The following is a 19,077-nucleotide window of genomic DNA, read 5'->3' as shown; positions in this document are numbered from 1 at the left end:
CGAAAGGTTCATCATCTGCCCTTGTCCTATTTTCAGACTCTTTATCTAGGGCACGATGCATCTCAGTACGCTGCAAAAGCTGATTCACCAAGGTCGTCTACTACGCGAGGGCGCTTATCAACTCTATGACTTGTCAAGATAAGTGTTGTTTGCCATTTTGGTTGGAAGAGCTTGGACGATATGTGTCTACTTGAGTAACAGAAGTGTAATGGACTCCGGGTGCAAAATTTGAGATGGGAAATGTCAAATTTGTGGAGAAATGGGGTGAAAATGCCTTTGGTTTAATTATTGGTCCAGAAATCTATAGCCATGATGATTGAACGATCTTGGACTAGTTTGGATGGCTTGGAAAGCCACATGAGTGGGTTGATCTCGAACTGGGCCACGTGAGAGGGTCGGGTCGTCGGAGCAGGTCGGGCCGTTGGTGTAGGCGTTGGGCCTGGGCTTGGCTCTAGAGCGTGCTGAACTTAGGCCCGTGAGTGTTGGGCCGCTGCTCCTACAACAACTGCCTAATTCTGGGCCTGCTCAATTTGGGTCGTGCTAGGCTCCCTTATGTGCAGGTATGGGCTTAATGCTGCAAGGTGGCTTAGGCCTAGGCTTGCGGCTGCAAGGTGACCCCTTCACCTTGGGTTTGGTCTTCGCCAAAGGCCATTGTCGTGGTTGCTACCATGGTGGCTGCCATGGTGGTGACTCGTGGGGGTGGTGCCACTCCACTCATCGTTGCGTTGAGCCTCGTGGATCGTCGTGGTCCAAATCCTTTAAAGTAGGAAATTCCGTTCGTTGTGGTTTTCGAATTTCTAGTCATTGTAATTTTCTTTTATGTTTATTCAAAGAACTTTACAAAAAATTCTAGGAATAAGTGTAAACATGGAAATTCCTGCAATGAATGAGACAAGAACACGTGTACAAAATAATATTTGTATTAATGATTTAGGGGTTACAATCTCTTCTACAAATTTAGCCTCTGATTCGATCTTCATAATGTGTAGATTTGTGGATTGTGTTGTTGGTCCAAAGGGCCTTCGAGGCTTGATCTTAGGATAAACAGGTGATGAACGATGAATGCTTTCTTCAAGGGACCGTCAGGGCTTGATCTGGAATTGGTGGAAGTTCTTCAAGTGCCGTTGGGCTTGATCTTGAAGGAGGATTTGGTGGAAGTTCCTCAAGGGCCGTTAGGGCTTGATCTTAATGGAAGATTTGACGAAGAACGAAGAGGGCTTTCTTGATCCTTCGAGATTTTCTTGGGAGCTTTATAGTTTCAACGCTTTAAGGTTTTGGTGTGATGTTTATTCGTTTTTCTTATATCCCTTGATGGAGAAACCTATTTATAGGCTTTGAGAATGAATCACCACCATCCATTTTTTTGGTGAAGTGAGTGGATGTTGTAGGTGAAGTGAGTGTATGATGTAGGTGAAATGAATAAAGGTTGTAATTTTAATGCATTGGTCAACATTTATTTCACTGAAATTTCGATATCTACAATAAGAACGTACGAAAAATCTACATATGAACAAGAAATTATAAACTTTGAATACGAGAGTCTTCTTTGAGCGTGTGAATCAATTTATGGATGTAAATTTCCGCCGTCTTCTCCTTTGACAAAAATGCACCTGCAAAATAATAACACCTAAGATTATTTTAGTTGGAAAGCATGGCTATTTATAAGGGAGTGACTGGCCCTATTTGGAGAATAGAGGTAGGCCACATATGGTCAAATTGTAAGTGTAATTGCAAGATATTATGTGAAATAATATCTTGCAAATAACTTGGCAATTAATCCCAAATTGAATAGGAAAAATGGGAGTTACATTTTGAGTGAGGATTTGATGAGGAGTGATGAGACGGTTTTGAATAAATACCATTTTGACCACCTTTGACTCTTCCTTGATTAAGCCGTTATTGTTCATTTTGTGCGCGTGGGAATCTCGGTGTGCCTTAAGGGTTATTTTTTTTGCTCCACACATGTGATCTTCATTGGGTGAGTGCATAAACTAACTTATAACACTCATAACATATGCAATATCAGGACGAGTATGAGATAAATAAATTAATCTCCTTTTAGGTTTTTCATATCTACCCTTATCAACAAGAACATCTCTTGATATTTTTGAAAGAAAATTATTGAAACAACAATATATGGGTTCCTATTGTAATGTAATATGTGGATGGCCCACATGAATAGTTCATCACTATTCATCCAAAGAAAAATTAGATGGGTTATTATTCATATGACGTAAGTTTGTAAAGCAACTAGTGTTGCTACAATAATCTTTTTCCTATAAAATGAGAGCATATGGAGGAAGGAAAGTTGGGTGAAAGAAAATAAGAGATAGGGGAGGAAGAAGAGAAAGAAGAGAGATACAGAATAAAATACCAGTGAGTTGCGCTAGAAAGAAAAGAAAAAATAGTGAGAGTTATCTTTGTACTCCTATTATTTCACATAATGAAAGAAAATACTAATGTTGCCCCAAGGATGTAGGAACACTTGCCGAACCTCGTAAATATTGTGTTTTATTTACTTTATATTCCACTGCACACATACCGTCGATTTTACAACACGTTATCAGCATGAGAAGCTCTCGCCTAAGTGGAAAACGCTACAAAGAATCCACATCTGAAACAATGGTTCAAGATGACATTGTTCTTAGGTATGTCCATTTTTTCATCTATATTTTGTCTCTCCCACCGTGCCAGAAGCGCCCTAACGAATTTTGGTGAGAATTGAAATATACAACGACCTGTAGTTATCACGAGATGAGAAATCATACTTGACAATTGGTTTCTAGAGATCCAGAAGAATCTCATCGGACTTGGAAACTCAGATCGCATTGTTCTCAACGGGTCTCAAGGACTCACAGTAATTCTAGCTTTGAGTTTGACGCTGCTCGCCCCGGCGCCTATGGCTGCCGTCTTTTGATGGCATTGCAGTCTTTTGGTAGATGCCAACATCTTCGTAGTCCCTAATTTTGTGACTCCCCGTCTAATACCCAACATCGGAAGCGTTATCACCATCCTTTTTTGGTGAAGAGATCAATGATGACAAAGGTTCGTTTTTTTTTTTGGGATTACCCTTGCTAACCAAAGGGCTTAAAGCCCATTATCATACTTAAATAAATAAATAGAATAAAAATGGGAGCCAATGGGAGAGGTGTGGCTCTGGTTGTGCACATAAAAAGAAAAAAAAAGTGAATGATCAATCATTCACGTGTGAAATAATAAAAAAAGGGAAATGCTGCCAAACTTTTGGAATGGTGCGTTGCACCATGCGAAAAGACGAGAAAAAAACAAAAGATAGAGACTAAACCATTGCCTTTTCTGTTTTGGCATATTTATATGAATGATGTTGGTTTAAGCCCCATCACAAGTTCTATTTATTTAAAGCAATTTGTTAGTACCATATTATATTGGGCCTCGTTACTTGGGCTTCCAGATATTGAGCCCATGATCTATGTAAAATGGGAGGAGCCCTTAGTCTATAAAAGGGACTCCTCACCCTCACAATCAAAGGGCTTGAGATCCTTAAACAGAGGCTCTCATATTGAGAGCATCCCCCTCTCTTAACTCTCTTCCTCTGTGAACCCAACAGAGGGTAATACCCTCACAAACACAACAGCACTTTGTAATCCATACATACAGTTACAAAGGAATACAATCAACATCAGTGTGGACGTAGCCTAAACATTGGGGTGAACCACGATACATCTTGTGTTCTTTACTTTCTTGCAGATTCACGATCGGATTTACGTTGTTCCAAGATCCCTCCGGTTTTGTGCATCAACATTTGGCACCGTCTGTGGGAATCGATAAGAAAAGCTATGTCGGTTCTCTTTCATTTTTTCATCTCACCACCGTGAGACCTCACCACACTCCACCGTGAATCTGCACAAAACCAGCGGGGTCACCGTGAATCTGCAAAAACTCAGGAACCCAAAGCTTTTCCAAAAAAACATTCACTAAATTCCTAAACTTAACCACAATCCCTGCTCTCTTTCTTTCTCTTTCTTTCTCCCTATCTCTCTTCGTAGCCATCCACATATACGGTGGTGATCTGGTGTGGGAGAGTCGACAAAAAAAAAAAAAAAAAAACTGTGCAAACCATACACATCATAGCCGTTGGATTCGTGATTTGTCATGGCATTTGATGCGATGCGATGCAACGCATAACGGGACATAGAGCTCAAAGGAACTGGTACTGTACTCTGACCAACGCCTCCTCAAACACCTTATCCTCGAGCCGAGTCCACGGAGTCTACCCCGCCGACTGAACCACGCTAAACCAACACGTGCCATTTTCAAGGCTCAGATCTGGGACACTGCCGACCAATAGCGCTGCAGGGCCGTCACCTCTGCTTACTACAGAGGCGCTATCGGCGCCTTGATTGTGTACGACATCAGTAGGAAAATGACCTTTGAGAGCGTCAAGCGTTGGCTCGATGAGCTTACTACTGACGTTTTTTACAAAAATATCCCCCCTAACAAATGCGAACTGTAGAAGTTCCGTTACTGAAGCCGAAGAAGAGAGAAATGGACAAAGAATGGCCACGTTGCACGCCATGAAGCCATGACTTGTTGTTTGGTGAGTTGGCTGAAGTCGTTGTTGCCTCTTCTTCTCAGTTCTTAGTCTTGTGTTCTTCTGAAACTATCACCTCACCTGTTTCACCTGCTCATCGGTCGCCATGGAGAAGCATCCACGAGGAAAGGAAAAGGAAAAGGAAGGGAATCAGAGTCAGACAAAGAAGGAAGGCAAGTGTGGATTTTTTTTTCAAGAAAGCAAGACGGCATTTCAGCTTCTGTTCATGATGCACAAATCAGCCACCTGAACTCCGGCAATGGGAGAGAATCTCTGGGAGAATGCTCCTCCTCCAGATTCGGATCCCGAGTTGACTCTCATCGTCTCCAAGTCGCCATCCTCCTCCGCCATTACTCTCGACATTTCCAAGGAGCTCCGGCTTCGTTGTTCGTATGCAGCTTTGTTTTGATACTCTTTCGATGTTGTTGATGCTCCCGAGGTTGCTGTAAAAAAAAAAAAAAAATATATATATATATATATATAAAAGAAAACAGCCATCTGTAGGTGGAGAAAAAGGAAAAAGATGTCTGTAGGTAAAGAAAAAGAAAAAGGATGTCTGGAAATGGAGTGGGAAACAAAAGCAAAAGCAAAAAGAAAAAGAAGATAAAAAAAAAGTAGACATAATTGCGGTGGTGATGGCATGCAGAGAAGGAAATTATGGGCGTGACCCATTGAGCAGGCCCTGCCCCCCCCCCCGCAACTGCAGCTGCACATGCTATCCCACTATCTAACCATCTGCCATACCCACTTTCTGCAATACCACCAAAAAAAGACTTATGAAGATACGTATTTTTTTTTATCTTTATTATATTATTCATATATATAATGGAGACATCTATATAACCCCACCAGAGGGTAATCATAAAGAAAGAAAAAAGGCAGCATGCTAAAAAAAAAAAAAAAAGGCAAAATGTCGGCAAGCCCAAAATAGTGGGCTGGAATGTTATGTGGAGGACGAAGGCCCATATGAGCAAAAGAGACAGGCCCGCTATTATCACCAACCAGGTGATCAAAAGTACGTCCAGTACTCCAAAATTATTCGGCAACTTGCCGCTATTATCAGCAACCAGGTGATCAAAAGTACGTCAAGTATTCCAAAATTATTTGGCTGCCTGCCACTATTATCACCAACCAGGTGATCAAAAGTACGTCCAGTACTCCAAAATTATTCGGCAGCCTGCCGCTATTATCACCGACCAGGTGATCAAAAGTACGTCTAGTACTCCAAAATTATTCGGCAGCCTGCCGCTATTATCACCAACTAGGTGATCAAAAGTACGTCCAGTACTCCAAAATTATACATGAGCATCACTCATGTCAATCATACATAAACATTCATGAGCATCACACATGTCAATCATACATAAACATTCATGAGCATCACTCATGTCAATATTCATGAGCATCACTCATGTCAACACCCATGAGCATCACTCATGTCAATCAACATAAACATTCATGAGCATCACTCATGTCAATCAGCTTCGAAAGCTTCATTTACAGAGCTCCAGCTTCAACTTCACTTTCAAAGCTTCATCTACAAAGCTTCAGTGCATGGTATACAAAGACCGCCTCCGAACAACCGCTACTTCGGCCCATACATGGATTGAATTTGAAGTCTCCAGCCAACAGGCTCTATTGACTGAAGACTTAGGGGACTACACTATGTACCATATATTGGGCTTCCACAACTGGGCCTCATGAAAAATACTTGGGGGAGTTAGCTCATTATTTATGTACTGAGGAGCGAACCTTTATTCTATAAAAGGGACTCCCTCACTTTCATTAGAGAGCACCTATTATTTATGTATTGAGGAGCGAGCCCTTATTCTATAAAAGGGACTCCCCCCCTTATTTTATAAAAAGGACTCCTTCACCTTCATTTGAGAGCACCCATTATTTATGTATTAAGGAGCGAGCTCTTATTATATAAAAAGGACTCCCTCACCTTCATTAGAGAGAGACTCTTAGCCCATCACTTATGTATTGAGGAGCGAGCCCTTATTCTATAAAAGGGACTCCTTCACTTTCATTAGAGAGAGACTCTTAGCCCATCACTTATGTATTGAGGAGCGAGCCCTTATTCTATAAAAGGGACTCTTTCACTACCATTATAGAGCATCCCCGCCAGCTGATCAACCGCCTCGCTGCGAGCATCACTCCTAACCCATCACTTATGTATTGAGGAGCGAGCCATTATTCTATAAAAGGGACTCCCTCACCTTCAACGCCACAAGCCGAGCCAACCAAGGCAACATAAGCCACAAGCCGAGCAGCCGCGCAACATGTGCTACTTCTAGTTGAGCATCATTTCACATTGAACACCGCCTCATATCGAGTATCAGCTCTAGACGACATCTAGTTACTTCGGCCCATACATGGACTGAATTTCAAGTCTCCAACCAAAAGACTCTCTTGACTGAAGACTTGGGGGACTACTGTTAGTACCATATTATATTGGGCCTCGTTACATGGGCTTCCAGATATTGAGCCCATGATCTATGTAAAAGGGGAGGAGCCTTTAGTTTATAAAAGGGACTCTTCACCCTCACAATCAAAGGGCCTGAGATCCCCAAACAGAGGCTCTCATATTCAGAGCATCCCCCTCTTTCAACTCTCTTCCTCTGTGAACCCAACAGAGAGCAATACCCTCACAAACACAACAACACTTTGTAATCCATACATACAGTTACAGAGGAATACAATCAAAATCAGTGTGGACGTAGCCCAAACATTGGGGTGAACCACGATACATCTTGTGTTTTTTACTTTGTTGCAGATTCACGGTCGGATTTTCGTTGTTTCAAGACCCCTCCGGTTTTGTGCATCAACACAATTTATTTACAATGGGTGGAATTATTACCCTTTGCTTTAAGCTTTGATATTTATGTGAATGGTGCTGAATCAAAGCCCTTGTCACAAGCTTTATTTAAAGGTAACTTATTTACCATGGCTGGAATTACCGCCTATTGCTTTAATTTATTTAGTGTACTACATTTTGTTATGATGAGTATATAAAAGACCCGAAGTTCCTTAATCAGATTATAACCTGAAGTTTATTGATCCTCATCATATAAAAAGATCGAACCCGAAGTTCCTTGATCAAAAATCAAAACCTGAAGTTTTGAATCAATTGAGAGAACAACAGTTTCTCAACTAAATTAAAATGACGGCCACAAGTGTCTCAGTCCATAAATTAAATGAGGGCGAGAAGTTCCTTGATTCATGTAAATGAGGACCATAAGTTCCTTAATCCATGTACAAATTAAGTATGGGCATGAATTCCAAAATATGAACCTAAAGGTTCTAATGATGTCAATATTGAGAATAAATTTCGAGTACATATGAATAATGTTTTGACCTGAAGTTCAAAATATGAATAATGTAAAGAACTTGAAGTTCTAACATTTTGTGTAGACATATGTTATATGTGGTATGAGTTAATTATCACAATTTCTGTCATACCTGAATTTCTTCCTTTTGGGAATAAGAAAATGATGAACTTAGCAAAACCTGATTTTATGACCATGGACATCTTACACAAGAGATACTTTCATGAATTCATAATGCCCGAGAATTCACGTGGAAGCATATGATATTAGAAAACATTTATACTTAAATGCTTATTGAATCATATTCATGGAACCAGAAGTTTCCATGGGTTCCCATATATAACAAGGAAATCAAATGGGAGAATTTTTTTTTTGTACATACACGTGCATACACATGAGTTACATCTATAAAAACAAACAAATAGGGGGGCTTCACATAGGTTGCTCATGTGAAGCCTCAATACTTAACAATGCCCCAGAAGGGAGAGGCACTAAAGATTGATCATGTGACGCCCCAGTACTTAGCAAAACATCAGAAGTGGAAGGCACCGGTTGCCTTCGAAATCTAGCTACAAATCTTTTGTGATTACTTTGAATCCGACTTTCGGATTCCTGCAGCTAGTTGAGCTTTCTTTTCATGCTCGTTGAGTAAATATTTGCAAGTTTGTGCAACTCTTTATTCTCATGTTTGAGCCCTCTAATCTCTTGTCTAAGATTTGCCACCTCATCCATTAATGTTTTGACTTGGCGAGTTAAAGCAAATAGGTGTTAGCCTATGTTGGATACAGAACTCGTACACTGAACACTGAAAGCCAAAGAGTCTTGAACAACCAACTCATCAGACCTTTTTAAAAGTATTATTTTATCTCTGGAAGTGAAAAGGTTCCTAGCTACTACTGTAGCTATTATATCTAATCGTAAGATGACCATTAGAAGATAAGAAGGACGGGCGCCATATATTATTCTGAAGCGGGACGTGTGCATCTCCCCCGAGACTCAAATCTAAACAAATGTTAGACGGGCAAGCCATTTTCAGAAATGATGAAGGAAAAGGGTTGGATAGAGTGAAATCTCAGAAATACAACATAGACAATTTTCACAGGTGGGTAATCTTCAAGGCATGCATTTTGGATACAATTGATACCTTTATAAAAGGAGAGGCAACACAGCCACTTGTTCAAAAATTGAAGGCACTGCTCTCCGTATTTCAAAAGCCAATTTTTCCTGAATAAAGTTCGTCAACATTTTCGTAGACGCAATCTCAGCTTTCCGGATATCAAGGACAACTCTGTCAAAATGTCTCTGGCAAAGTTAAAACGCGTAAAGTTTACTATTCCAACTACACCACTATTGCCCACAAGTGTGGGTGACAAAGCTACATCTGCACCACTACCTGCTACTGGGAAATCCTTATATATCGACTCTTGTCCTCCATGGCAAGGCACACCTCCAAAACACCTAACTCATCTTCCTTGCCGAGAATGCATTTGTAACCAAACCTCTCAACATATTCAGTCTTCCTTCTCTCGAATACCTCTTCAACCAAGTCCTTCAAAATGCCAAACTCATTTCCTCAGCAAGAGACCATTTTCGATAAAAAAAGGTTTACATTAGCATCAAATCCTTTTACTGTTTTTCTTCAAGAGGAAAAGTATCTCATATCATCAAGGTCAAGAGTAAGAGTATCTCATACCATGCTCTTTTCCAGTCTTTTCCTTTGCCTTTGCTCTTACCTGCACGACAAGGAGAAAGAAAGCAATAAGTGGGAACCTAAAATCAAACTTCCGATCTAAAACTGATTGCCTAGAACCTTTGCCCGGTTGCTTACCTTGCATTGCTTTCAAGTAGTCATCTTCAACTGTTGTTGGAGCTAGGTTTCAAGTCACCAATGTTGCAGAACAGTTGGTACGTTGTTAGCTCTTTACATCGAAGCTGCCAAGTACGGATGAGTCACCAAGAAGTGATGCTTTGAATGGCCATTCAAAGGTAAAGGTTGCGCACCACTTCTGTTGTGCAAGAGATTGAAGTAGAGAGATCAACGATGAGCCCATAGAAGTCCAAAAGGAGAAAATTATTGGTTGACTAAGTGAATGGAAGACCAAAAGTTCAATGATGGGAATCTTACTCACAACCCTAACAAACACTACCAGTTTATATCATTCACATGATGTACAAAAAGGTCATGAAATTTACTGATTGATTATAAGTTACAGAGATGCTGCACGGATTGAAGTCTTAGTCAGACTATCCATAGACTTGGCACTACTGAACTGTTGCATGCCCGAAGTATAACTGTTGCCGCATGGATTCAAGTTCCAAAAGGTTAAAATCTATGGACATGGCAATTTTAATATATCTCATGCCTGAGCATGATCGATGTGTAGGTTCCAATGATTCAAGTCCCTAGAAGTGGAGATTAAAAATCCAAGTTCTATAATGCTCTAGAGGAGGTTGTGATTCAAATTCTCAAACAATTCATCTAATAAGTGATGACTGTCTTAGAAGAGACAATGTAAAGCCCCTGAAGAGGCAATGATATCCAAAGTAATGAAATGCTTTTAAATATGCATGTGCATGCACACAAGAATTATGGGATCATAAATTGATGATTACCAATGTTAGTTTTGGTTTTACAATAGCTACTAAATTCATCAAAGAGCTATGTTGATATTGAGCTACGTTCTTTTGTTCGTCGACAAAAAGCAAAATTATTAGCCAAAGTGGAGAAAGGCAATTCCATTACAATTTATTAAGAACGTTGAAAAATGGACCTCTAGTACAAATTGCCAAATGATGTAGAACCCAGAAGGTTACATATGGGCATTTGTAATACAGTGAACTACATTGAACATAATATGACACAAAGTTCCTAGTTGAAACCTGAAATTATGATACACTCGTGTAAACATGATTTCCCATTATGAAACTTGTTCATTTAAATGGAGAATTATATATTACACCAAGCTTTATGAAATGCTTGAAGCATATCTCCATAAGTAAATCCCTCAAGTATATATGAAAGCAAGTGGCCTTGTATAAATTCCAAAGGTGAATGTGTTATGAAGTGTAGAAAATCCCTGAAGGATTCAGACTACTTGAAGAAGCCCTAGAAAGGTAAAGCATAAATTATGTACTCAATACCAATAAATGGTATAAATTGCCTTAGTGAGTACTATCTTTATGATGTTGGTGCAGCATACTAAATCTCTTGCAAGAGTTGATAATATTATAATGGAACTCCTAAAGAGTCTAGAAAAATTATAAAGCGTTGAAAGGAACATTGTCTCGAGCTACAGATCAAACAATATGCCAACATAAATCTTATCCAAAATGTTTATGGTATTAAAAAAACCATATGGATTGAAGATTGTGAGTTGAATACTCAAATGATTGACCAATATTTAAACATTAAGAAAGATCATTCATCCTCGTGAGGGAAATGATGAATTGATATTTGGTCTAGGAGTACCATATCTTAGTGAAGTATGTGCCTTACTGTATTGATTAAATCAGATGTTACACTTCCTGTGGAGCATAATACCAACAAATGGGTATTGCAATGAAATAAAATTTATATATTGATATCTCTAGGAAATTATAGACATGTGCTTGTTCTATTCCAAAGAACTCACTAAAGCCATATTCTTATTGGGCAAGCAAAATTTGAATACCTCTCTAGCTTGCATACAAATCGCTCTCGGAAATGATTTGTATTTACATATGGAAATAGATCGACTCTGCAACGATCAAGTAAGCAAGGATTCATTGCTGCATTCTCATATCTCTCATAAATACATATATCCATGAAGCTAGTCATGAATGTATTTAGCTAATACTTGTGGCCCATTAAAATTTGGAGCGCATGTGAACCACCTGCAAAAGCAAACACTTCAACTATCTTGCATGGTATCAGATTACATCAACTTAGTAATCAGCCAGATTGAAGGATTCAATATCAGGGGGAGCATCCACAACATATCAAGATTTTAACGAGGCAACCAAAATTGACATATGGTCATCCAAGGGGGAGTGTTGTAATGTAATATGTGGATGGCCCACATGAATAGTTCATCACTATTCATCCAAAGAAAAATCAGATGAGTTATTATTCATACGAAGAAAGTTTGTAAAGCAAATAGTGTTACTACAGTAATCTTTTGCCTATAAAATGAGAGCATACGAACAAAGGAAAGATGGGCGAAAGAAAAGAAAAGAGAGGAGAGGAAGAAGAGAAAGAAGAGAGATACATAATAAAATACCAATGAGTTAGGCTAGAGAGAAGACAAAAAATAATGAAAGTTATCTTTGTACTCCTATTATTTCACATAATGAAAGAAAATATTACTGCTGCTCCAAGGACGTAGGCACACTTGCCGAACCTCATAAATATTGTATTTTATTTATTTTATGTTCCACTACACACATACAGTTGATTTTACAACAGTTCCTATATCGCCTGGGAGCTACAACTGCAACAACTCAGTGGTTGACCTCTTCTTTTAGCACCTCTCATTGACTACACTTGTTGATTGATTAGGAAGAAAAAATTGAGCTAAATATGGTAAAAAATATAATTTAGCCATAAGAAAAACTCAAACACTATAATTTTTTTTATCATTTTTGTTTCCCAAATATTTATTAACAAACGAGATTAATACGATGGTGTTAGAAAAGTGTCTGATACTTTAAACACTTTGAACGAGGAAATGTAGTTTCCTTCATCCAATGAACGAAACAAACCTAAAATTGTGGGGCTCCTTTTATTTTCCTCTGAAGGAAATTGTGAGATTGACTATGTCAAGGTTTTTACCTAATGTATGTAAGAGCATTTGTGTCCTTGTTATCTTCTCTGCCACGTTATGGAGACTAGAGAGTCTAGTAAGCAGTCTTCCTCCCCACTATCTCCTCACTCTCAAGTTCTTTGCAATTTCACGGTGTGAATACACTCTTTTCGTCATTGGCAAACGCGTGAAACTGAACAGAGTTGATGCACGCTAGCACTATTGCTTTTACGCTCTCATTGCTTGTTATATATGAGTTAGATTGAAAGTGTTTCTGATGTTGGTGCTTTTAAAACCAATTCTTAGTATAAATACAAATAAATTTAAAAAAAAAAAATGTTTCTCGCAAGAAAATTAGTGTTTCTTTCAAAAGCACTTTAAATCCCTTTAAAACTAAAAAACACTTTTACTAATAAAATGTTTTTATTCATTTTGAATTCACTTTCATCATCTGTTCATTATACATGACGAGTAGCAACAAAGCAACAGACAAAGCGGGTTTTTTGGGGGTTTTTTGGCCGACTAAATTAATTAGCAACAAGACACGGGGGACGACAACCAGGGAACGATGTCGTGTTCTTCACTAATGTACAAGTTAAGGCTTACGTCGATTCCATGCGGTTGCGCTTTGGCCTAATTTGGCTTTGGGAATCAGGATCAGCACCACAGATTGACTTGGCGTGCTCTCATTGCCTACCCGACGAAACAGATGTATACAAAAGTACGTCAAGGGTCATTGTTACACATTTGCAGCAAGATCAATATTATAGGCCAAATTACTTGGTTGGTCCCTGGCCTTTTCTTTTATTTTGTTTTATAGTTAATAAAAAAGGAAATTAAAAAAATATATTATTGACATTCCAAAATTTTTATTTTACACTTCAAACTTTTCATATTTAAAGATAAATACAATTGTAAGAAGTGTATAAATGAGGCTTTGTAGTGCCAATAATAGTTCACAAAATAAAATCACACGTATTAATGCTTTTGTCACCAAATTAACTTACATTAAACAGATTGCACGTCATGTGTTGTTTCGATTCAATAATACAATGACCAAGATTATGTAGAGAACAATTTGCACAAAACAAAGTGTAGATAATTGTTAGCTTATTGTTAGACTTAGCACACTCCCCCACCCCCTTATTGTTAGACTTAGCACACTCCCCCACCCCCTTAGTATGGATAATATCATTTGTTTAGCAAAATTATAAAATTGAGATCTGACAATGATAATGAACTCATTTCATATAATTTATTCTCCTTTGTCACGTTCCGAAAACATGAATACACATACATTTCATAACAAAAAGTAGTATTACGTGTGTTATTATGTGTGTATTTACTAATTATGTCCTCATATTCCTTTTTGGAGTAGGTAAACATAAAAATATGGCAAAAAATAAGCAAAGTGTTAATAATATCCAAATTATCTTTTTCCCATTAGGATTTAAAAAAGAAAATTACAAAAAAAAAAAAAGTAATAGGACTGGTGAGTGGTTAAGTTCATTATTTTTCAAAACATATTTTAATAAAAAAGAAATAATATCTAAAATAAGTAAAACTTAAAAAAAACAAAGTAAGAAAATAAAAAGGGAGTTTTAATGAAACACCGGTACTGTTCACTTTTAACGAAAAACCACATTTATACATTTCTCTGGTACTATTCATTACCCCTTTATTTGTCTTTTTTCATTAAAAGTAATTTTTTTTTATCTTTCGTTAGTTTTCCTAAATAAAAAAGCCCATTGCCATAGGCATGTATGCGTATGTGATAAGAGACTAGTATGTATATAATACCGTGTCCATATGTTTACTAGTGTCCCAATATTTCTAAGTAAAACTTCAAAAAAAAAAAAAAAAAAAAAAGCAAGTCAATAAAAAAGTCCATTGCCATAGGCCTGTATGCGCATCTGATAAAACAGTAGTATGTCTATAATACCGTGTCCGTGTGTTTACTAGTTCCCAATATTTCGGTATGTTTGGATTTGCGTTTGGTTAGTTTATAAACGACTTACTTTGTATTAGATAAATCTTCATAATTCAAAACTGTTAAGTGTATACATGAAAGTTATTTGATGTAAATCTATTGAAACTTAACAATTTCGGATCAAATCCACTTGCATTTAGGAAAGATCGAGAACCAAAAAGGTTAAGTATGAAACGATTAACCTACTAAGCTAAGGTTTCCTCTTGATTTTACAGTTAATTTCAAACAAGCATGTTTACAATTCCTAATTAAACAAGGACCCTTCATACCACTATATATATATATATATATATACCTTTCCTACGTACCATAACCAAGGCGTTCAACAATTTCACACCGCTATAAACACACTGCTTTGAGAGCTTCACGACTTGATTGTCAGAGAATTCTTAATCAGCACCGATATAGTAAATTTCGTGCCTCGCGGGTGCAGCAAGCAAACGGCGAGTGTGGTAATTGTGCTACGAAAGGTGGCAGAATTAATTGCTGGAAATTAAATAAAGTTAGGGTGTTCGGTGGTTGGTAGTAGAAAAAGAATATTATTAGCCAGCCAAAAAAGAAAAACAAAAAAAGGAAAGAAAAAAAAAAGTTGAAAGGGCAGAATCGGAAAAGAGAAAAGTTGCATGAGAAACTCGGAAGTAGAGGGAAGAATATGAGCGTAACCATCTATTACCAAATGTTAAACTGTCCCTTCCTCTCTCTCTCTCAAAAACCATCCAAAATCTCTCTCCCTTTTCTCAGCAACGAAACAGACAGCTAGAGCTCTCTAGCTGTCTATCTAGCTCTCTGGATGATGGGGACAAGCAGTAAAAATCTGGCTGCGATTAGTAATTCCAGCAGCACTCATCAGCGTGCATGGTGGTCGTCGTCCTCGTCGATTGCGGTTCTGTTGTTTGTGGTTCCGCTGGTTGTGGTTTTCGGGTTGATTTCTGTGCTGGGTCCGAACACCGCCAATTGGGTTACTATCTCCCCCTCTGCTTCTCCTAGTTTAAATTTAACTGCCACTAGTCCTAGTAGTAGTGATTCGAATGACGACGTTTTGGGGTTGAGATCGACGGTGGCTGTTCTCGATATGAACAGCATAGAAGAAGCTCACTCCGACGACTCCGTACAAAATCGATCCTCGTCGCCTCCGATCGCCATTGAAGATGAAGCAGAAGCTTTGCCAACTCTTCAACAACCCGTAAGTCCTTCATCCTTTTCATGCATGTTAAAATTTCTTTTCCTATATTTCATGCTTTAATTTTTTTGGATTATTTTTAATTGCTTGCTTGTTCTTGCCATCTTTTTTAGGCTTATCGGGTGGGAAAGTTAAATTAATTAAGCTCTTAACAAATTAAATCACAAAAAAAAATTAAGAACCTAGATTTTATTTATTTATTTTGAAGTAAAAGAATTGTTCCATACTTTCTGTTCTGTAATTTTTGGGTGGCTGATCTGTTGACCCACAAGTCTAAGAAAAGAATCTTTGACATCAAAATTTTATTAAATTTACTTCACGTTTTTTTCAGAGGAAAAATAATATAGTTGCGGTCGGTATTATGTAATAAAAATCTTGCTGTCACAGTTAATGTCCCTTTTCCTCATCACCTCTGTGGTATTTTTCGGAATGAAGTAATTGATATTAAAATAGTGAAAAAACAAAAGAATTAATTAGGTGCTTAATCTCTATGCTGCACTCTCTGTGCTTTTGCATCTACTATTGTTACTTGTTTAGTGTCCACTAATTAAATAGTATCCCAGGTAATATGGACCATATGTGTGGTATATGTTCCAAACTTAGTAATGTGTCACATGCTCTGTCGAAGCAACAATTTGATTCTTCTTCAGATTTTAATTGAAAGAGTGTTGATTATTTATTGATTTGAGTAAGAGTTGCGTGTTAGTCAATCTGACAATTCATTTTTTTTTTTTTTTTTTTTTTTTTACAGAATGTGACAAACAGAGATGACTCGAGGAATGAAACTTATGCTTCTATCATGGAAAAACGACAAAGAAAGAATACAAATTTAGGGTTGTTGGAGGCCCGCCTTAGAAGAGCTCGAGCTGCCATAAGAGAAGCTAAATTTGGAAATCAAACACATGATGTCGATTACATTCCTAATGGTCCAATGTATTGGAATGCTAATGCCTTTCACTCGTATGTACCTACTTCAATAATGTTTATAATGAATTAGTTTCAACTTGCAAGTTACAATTCTAAAGGTCAATTTGGTATTTCATTGGTTCAAAATTTCATCCATGTTATGGAATAAATTTGCTACCTAAAGATGTAACACAAATTGTACAATGGTATGATCATTGCTATTATTTTGGACATGTTATCTCAGTGGTACTTCCCATATGAAATTTCAGGAGCTATTTGGAAATGGAAGAAAAGTTCAAGGTCTTTGTTTATGCAGAAGGTGAACCCCCATTGTTTCATAATGGCCCTTGCAAGAGTATATACTCCATGGAGGGGAACTTTATACATCAAATTGAGGTGAATAAACAATTTCGGACTCGAGATCCGGAGAAAGCACATGTTTATTTTCTACCCTTCAGCGTGACAATGTTGGTCCGTTTTGTCTATGTGCGCGACTCGCATGACTTCAGTCCAATTAGACAAACAGTGAGAGATTATGTCAATATTGTCTCTGAAAAATATCCCTACTGGAACCGAAGCCTTGGAGCTGACCATTTTATGCTTGCTTGCCATGATTGGGTATGGTTCTCTTACCACCTTATATCCTTTACTATCGCATTGCAATAAAATCCCATATTTCATGAATTTGTTCTAATTTGATTACTTGGATTCTAGGGGCCCGAAACTTCAAATTCCAATCCCCATCTTCGCAAAAACTCCATTCGTGCCTTATGCAATGCCAATACCTCAGAAGGGTTCAACCCGTCAAAGGATGTGTCCTTTCCAGAAATCAATCTTCAAACAGGCGACACTCACGGCTTCCTTGGCGGGCCTTCTCCAAGGCTACGCTCCAACCTCGCTTTCTTTGCTGGAGGAGTTCACGGTCCTATTAGGCCTATTCTGCTAGAGCATTGGGAGAACAAGGATCCAGACATGCGAGTCCATCAGTACCTTCCAAAGGGTGTTTCGTACTACAACATGATGCGACAAAGCAGGTTCTGCCTTTGCCCAAGTGGGTATGAAGTTGCAAGCCCAAGGGTGGTGGAGGCAATTTACACCGGATGCGTCCCGGTGCTCATCTCAGACCATTACGTGCCCCCATTCAGCGATATTTTGAATTGGAAGTCATTCTCCGTCGAGGTTTCGGTAAGTGACATTCCCAATTTGAAGAAAATACTAACGAGCATATCATCAAGGCAGTATGTGAGAATGCAGAGGAGAGTGTTACAAGTAAGGAAACATTTTGAGGTCAATTCTCCGCCGAAGCGATTCGATGTTTTTCACATGATCCTCCATTCTATATGGCTAAGAAGATTGAATGTAAGAGTACATGATGATCAATAAGCCCTTTTGAGTTTGGTGTTTAAAATTGTGATTTTCTTGTTCATAGGTGATCGAATTCTTTTCTTTTTGTTTGTTGAGGGGGGTGGTGTCCAATTGTGTAACAAGTGAAAAAATAAATTACGTTCTCTAGGTTTTTCTAAGAACACAATAATGCAAGCGCACGGAGTAAAATAAATCCATTGTTTTGGGCAAGTACCATTCTTGTAAATAATAATTCTTTGATGACAGGTTGACGTCTACCATGACAGACAAAGAGTAGATTTGATCACTTCATGGCAATTTTAAGTAATTGTATCTATGAATTGTCTTTGCATTTCCTCTTAATATCCTAATCTCTGAATTTGTGACGCACTCTGGACTTTCATTAAGGAGGCTTTGACACAATGTGTTCAGACTTTGAAGATGTTTCGTCATTTTTCTAACGGTAAACATTTGCCAATATTACAACGGTTTACGGTTTAATTGTATTATTCTTCATATGTACGCTTTCCCGATAGTAGTCTCCTAAATATCCTGACGTCACCTGCGAGTCCAAGTGGTTAGAAGTCTCCCATTATTACACCAAGAATGGTCATAAGAGAATAATAGTGTGACACCTTGGAAGAAAGTTGCTCAAGGAGCCCAACCCCAGAAGTTCATACCAATGCCATATTGATTTCCCATCCTGAAGCAGGCCTGATTTTGAATTGTTTCTTTACTCTGAATTGTATCAACAATAGTTGACTCCCATGTTTTTCCTACATCAATAAACAAGCAAATTTTAATTTACATTTTGTCTAAACTTGATTTTATTGGATACTGAATTACTAAGTTATGTTAATCATCGTCCCACAAGAGAGCGATGGGGAAGGAAATAAGTTAAGATAGGAGGGAGAGTCTGAGGTCTAGACTTAGTTGTTTTTCGGGAGGAAGAGGGTTGCCTATGCTAGATTGAC

The 19,077-nt window shown here is 38.1% G+C and overlaps 1 protein-coding gene across 1 annotated transcript; it reads left to right on the top strand.

Annotated features, from left to right (window-relative positions):
• Positions 1-15,344: 15,344 nt before the first annotated feature.
• Positions 15,345-18,337, top strand: LOC103423316 (probable glycosyltransferase At5g03795). The gene is made up of 4 exons (XM_008361385.4): positions 15,345-15,856; positions 16,605-16,813; positions 17,029-17,377; positions 17,474-18,337. Exons 1-4 carry the CDS (start codon positions 15,464-15,466, stop codon positions 18,140-18,142), a joined length of 1,620 nt encoding a protein of 539 aa, XP_008359607.1. The 5' UTR covers positions 15,345-15,463; the 3' UTR covers positions 18,143-18,337.
• The last annotated feature ends 740 nt before the right edge of the window (positions 18,338-19,077 follow it).

The sequence above is a fragment of the Malus domestica genome, chromosome 12 (assembly GCF_042453785.1).
Source record: "Malus domestica chromosome 12, GDT2T_hap1".
Taxonomy (NCBI): domain Eukaryota; kingdom Viridiplantae; phylum Streptophyta; class Magnoliopsida; order Rosales; family Rosaceae; genus Malus; species Malus domestica.
The sequence above is the reverse complement of the archived record's forward strand: the minus strand, read 5'-3'. Positions and strand labels throughout refer to the sequence as shown.